Consider the following 4,469-nt stretch of genomic DNA (forward strand, 5'->3'; position numbering starts at 1 on the left):
GGTTTTAAAATACTCAATATAATGTTTCATTTATAACATCGAGATGTAGATACAATAAAAAAATACAAATTTATATCAAATAAATTTAGATTGTTTATAAAAATTATCCCGCGGTTTCAAAATCTAGTACACTTGTAATGATGAATCATTATTGTGAGGATTTAGTTTCTAAGACATTCGAGGTGGAAAACATAAGAACCGTTACAACTTACAACGACGAGATTCTTGGATACCATTTATACATATGGTAACTTTCTCTATTATATTCTTAATTTAGAATATGGGCCTAACTCCAAACTGTAAAACTTCCAACAATAACAAAGAAGAAGAAGTGACTTTGGTTGAGTATCCATCCGTTGCGCCGAACATACTCTGTCGAGTAGCCCAGGTGTCGTCTCCTGGTTGGATGACCAGGTCAGCAGGGACGACCGTTGGAACATGCGAAGCGAGCACGGGACCCACAGGATATCTCTGTGTAAAACGTTTGCCAGGCTGGCAAATTTGGATCATTGGATGGATGTGAGAGATTGAAGGATTAATCTAACGGTTAAGGTTGGTCTTGCTTTCTTTTTTGTACAGGTGGACCCAATCATGTGACCGTTGGTTAAAGTCGGTGGGGCCCAGCCCAATACTAGGGTTTCTCCTCTCTTCATAAAGCTCTCAATCCTCTCCTCCTCCCTCTTCTCAACTCAATACCCAACTTACCTAGAAGAACTACGTTACAGGAGGAAGAAGAAGAAGAAGATTCGTAGAAACTCTCATCATCTTTATCTTATTTAAGGTACTTTCTAATTCTCTTATACAGTTCTCAATTTGATATATCGAGAAACAGAGAACCGCTACGTGTTTGAGGAGCCTAGGGTTTTCTCATATAGTCTTTGATTAGGGTTTAGCAAGAATCACGGTTTGATTTGAGATCTCAACTAATCAAGAAACTTAATTAGGTCTGGGAGTAAAGTACAAGAATTAGGATTTCCAAATTTAACAACTTCTGATTTCTAAAAAAAGGTTGTTTGTGTATTGTTCTTGAATTTTGATAACAGGCGAAAGATAAATATGACTGCGGAAGTTAAGGTTGAGGAGAAGCAGGTGGAGTCAGAGGTTGTTATTGCCTCTGCGGTGGTAGAGTTGGAGACAACAGTGAAGGATGTTGTGGAGGAGGAAGAGACTAAGGTTGAAGAAGATGAGAGCAAGCCTAAAGTTGTGGAGAAGAGTTCTTCTTTCAAAGAAGAGAGTGATTTCTTCTCTGATTTGAAGGAGTCTGAGAAGAAGGCTCTGAGCGATCTCAAGACAAAGCTTGAGGAAGCCATTGTCGAGAACACGTTGTTTAAGAAGAAGAAGGAGTCTCCTGTGAAGGTGGTCGAGAAGAAGAAGGAAGTAGAGGAGAAGAAGAGTGAGCCTGTTGTTTCTGAAGAAGAAGCGAAAGCTGAGACTGCTGAAGCTGTCGTTGCTGAGGAAAGCTCTAAAGAAGAAGCCAAGACCGATGCTGTTATGACCGAGGAAGTGAAGACTGATGCTGTTGTGACCGAAGAGGCGAAAGCTGAGGCTGTTGTTGAAAAGGAAAGCCCCAAAGAAGAAGTAAAGACCGAGGAGGCTGAAGTTGTCGACACTAAGGAGGAAGTGAAACCTGAGGATGCAGGAGAAGAGAAGAAAAGCGAGGCTGTTGTTACCAAAGAAGTCAAAGCTGAGACTGTAGAGCAGGAGGAAGAAGAAGATGAGATTGTGGATAACGATATCGAGCTATGGGGAGTGCCATTGCTTCCAAGCAAGGGAGCCGAAGGCACTGATGTAATCCTCTTGAAGTTCTTGAGAGCAAGAGACTTCAAAGTCAATGAAGCCTTTGAGATGCTGAAGAAGACCCTCAAATGGAGGAAGGAACAGAAGATTGATTCGGTCCTTGGGGAAGACTTCGGGGAGGATCTTGCCTCTGCTGCTTATATGAACGGTCTGGACCGTGAATCACGCCCGGTCTGTTACAATGTCTACAGCGTTTTCGGTAACGAGGAGCTTTACCAGAAGACATTTGGATCAGAGCAAAGCAGAGAGAATCTGTTGAGATGGAGGTTTCAGCTGATGGAAAAGGGAATCCAGAAGCTTGTTCTGAAACCAGGAGGTGTTACTTCTCTTCTCCAGATCCATGATCTCAAAAACTGCCCTGGACTGTTCAAGAAAGAGCTATGGGTCGCCATCAAGAACGCGACAGTAGCTTTGCAGGACAACTACCCGGAACTCGTTTCCAGAAACGTGAGTTCTCATTCACCACCATCATCATTCACTGTCTCATTTGATTCAATCTCCTGACGTCTGTAATTGTTTTGTGTGACCTACAGGTATTCATCAATGTTCCCTTCTGGTTCTACGCCAGCAGCACTCTCTTGTCTCCATTCTTAACTCAAAGAACCAAGAGCAAGTTTGTTGTGACTCGTCCAGCTAATGTCACCGAGACTCTTCTCAAGTAAGCAACCAATACTAACCTCCCCCCCCCCCCACACACACACCCAGTATGCTTTGAATTTATCATAACATTTATGCATTGTGGCTTGATGAAGGTACATTCCAGCAGAGGAGATCCCGGTTCAGTACGGTGGTTTCCAAAGAGATGATGATGCTGAGTTCTCAAACGAAGTGGTTTCTGAAGTTGTTGTTAAGCCTGGATCATCTGAAACCATTGAGATTCCAGCTACTCAGGTTAGAAACTCACAAACCAAACCTCTTTCTTTTTTTCAGGAGTTGTAAGAGATCGATCTACTAATGCTTTTGTTTTGTTTCATAGACTCAAGGAACATTGGTTTGGGACGTTGTTGTTTTGGGATGGGAAGTGAATTACAAGGAAGAGTTTGTGCCAACAGATGAAGGAGCTTACACCATAATTGTCCAAAAGGACAAGAAGATTGGATCAAACGAAGGACCGGTCAGGAACAGTTTCAAGAACAGTGAGTCTGGTAAGATTGTTCTCACCGTTGACAATGTCTCTAGCAAGAAGAAGAAGAGAGTTCTGTACAGGTACAGAACCAAGACAGAGTCCTCCTGTTGAACTAGAGGATTTCAGCAAATCATCTAAGCAGTCTCTGGATATAATATTCTTTTGCTACAGTTGAAAAGTTTGGTGTTATTATTATTATTTTTGAGTGATACGTAACGTGAGAAAGAGATACTGCCATTGTTTCATTGAAATTCAATCTTTTGCTTGTGTTATGAGATTTTTTTTTCTCTTTCCATTTCTATTTGATTTACTTTCTTTTGGATCTATTTTTTTATTTTTAAAAATATATGTTTTATATGTTTAAAAAAAAAAAAAAAAAGTCCCATGGGCCGAACAAAATTATTTAGAATAATATTTAGAAGATGCAAATACTCTTTCAATGCATTCTGCTCAATGTTTTCATATGAACTTTTTAGTATAGCATTTGTATTTAAAAATAATTTATTTAATAGTATCATAAAACTATATTTGTATCCAAAAATTTGTATTTTTAAAACTAAAACTCTTTTCTTGAACAAACTTTAAAAATATAACTAAAAATTTAAAGAATAATATCTCATGTTTAAAGTACAATTATATATATATAATTAAAGAAAATTTAATATTGACAATAAAAATACCAACTATATAGATACATATATATTAATATTATTTAGAAAACCCAATTATATATCATATATTAAATTTATATGATATATTTAATATTTGCTTTTATGTGTGTGTTTAGAGCATAGAAAGAATTATGATATATTTTGATTATGATATGTTTTGGATGCACAAACATTTTCCTAGACAAGAAATTACTCAGTTGTTGAAATATATATCTATCAATACTATTAAAACATGAGCAATATTTATCGACTATGTTTTGGACTACAAAAAAAGTAATAACAGTCCAACTAAATAAATACATTAATTATTATCACATAATATTTTTTTAATCTAACAAGTATCTATTAATAATGAGATATCATTTGATATTCAACCGATTCCTACGTATGTGCAAAAGAAAATCGGTTTGATTAAATATTTATATAAGAAACATTTTATGTTTTAAAAACATTTGAAAAAATACTTAACTTTGTTTTTTTGTTTTTATTATAATTCCACATACATAATATATTAAAAATAAGTTTTTAAACCATTTTAAACAAGTTAAGAGTTATGATATAAAATAAAAACATATCAAGACTTAAAATATATGTGTATTTAAATGAATAATGTGAATACTAAAGATAAAATTTATTCAAAATAAACCAAAAGTAATATATAAATTGTAATAAATTATAACAAAATAAAATAATGTTAAATCACATCAACTAATTTTGTTAATATATTTATAATCCACATGAGCATTTGATCTTTTTATTTTTGAAAAATAATTATTTGTAACTTTGAATTAGTTATATTTAACTTAATTAATATTAAATATACATTATGCCTAAAACTAAGGAGCTAACTAACTAATTTATTATTTTTAAACTAA

At 35.1% G+C, this 4,469-nt stretch overlaps 1 protein-coding gene across 1 annotated transcript; it reads left to right on the forward strand.

The window, feature by feature from the left end:
• The first annotated feature begins 634 nt into the window (after positions 1-634).
• Positions 635-3,212, forward strand: LOC108862496 (patellin-4). Its single transcript, XM_018636644.2, has 5 exons — positions 635-781; positions 1,044-2,244; positions 2,331-2,455; positions 2,550-2,688; positions 2,774-3,212. The coding sequence occupies exons 2-5, from the start codon at positions 1,057-1,059 to the stop codon at positions 3,032-3,034; spliced, it is 1,713 nt and encodes a 570-aa protein (XP_018492146.1). The 5' UTR covers positions 635-781; positions 1,044-1,056; the 3' UTR covers positions 3,035-3,212.
• Positions 3,213-4,469: the final 1,257 nt, after the last annotated feature.

The sequence above is a fragment of the Raphanus sativus genome, chromosome 5 (genome assembly GCF_000801105.2).
Source record: "Raphanus sativus cultivar WK10039 chromosome 5, ASM80110v3, whole genome shotgun sequence".
NCBI classification, from domain to species: Eukaryota; Viridiplantae; Streptophyta; class Magnoliopsida; order Brassicales; family Brassicaceae; genus Raphanus; species Raphanus sativus.

What these genes read in the sequence shown, in the direction of transcription:
- LOC108862496 (XM_018636644.2), top strand. Translation starts at nt 1,057, where the DNA reads ATGACTGCGGAAGTTAAGGTTGAGGAGAAGCAGGTGGAGTCAGAGGTT. An exon ending in CGGAACTCGTTTCCAGAAAC is followed by an intron (nt 2,245 to 2,330) that starts GTGAGTTCTCAT and finishes TGTGACCTACAG; the next exon opens with GTATTCATCAATGTTCCCTT. An exon ending in GTCACCGAGACTCTTCTCAA is followed by an intron (nt 2,456 to 2,549) that starts GTAAGCAACCAA and finishes GGCTTGATGAAG; the next exon opens with GTACATTCCAGCAGAGGAGA.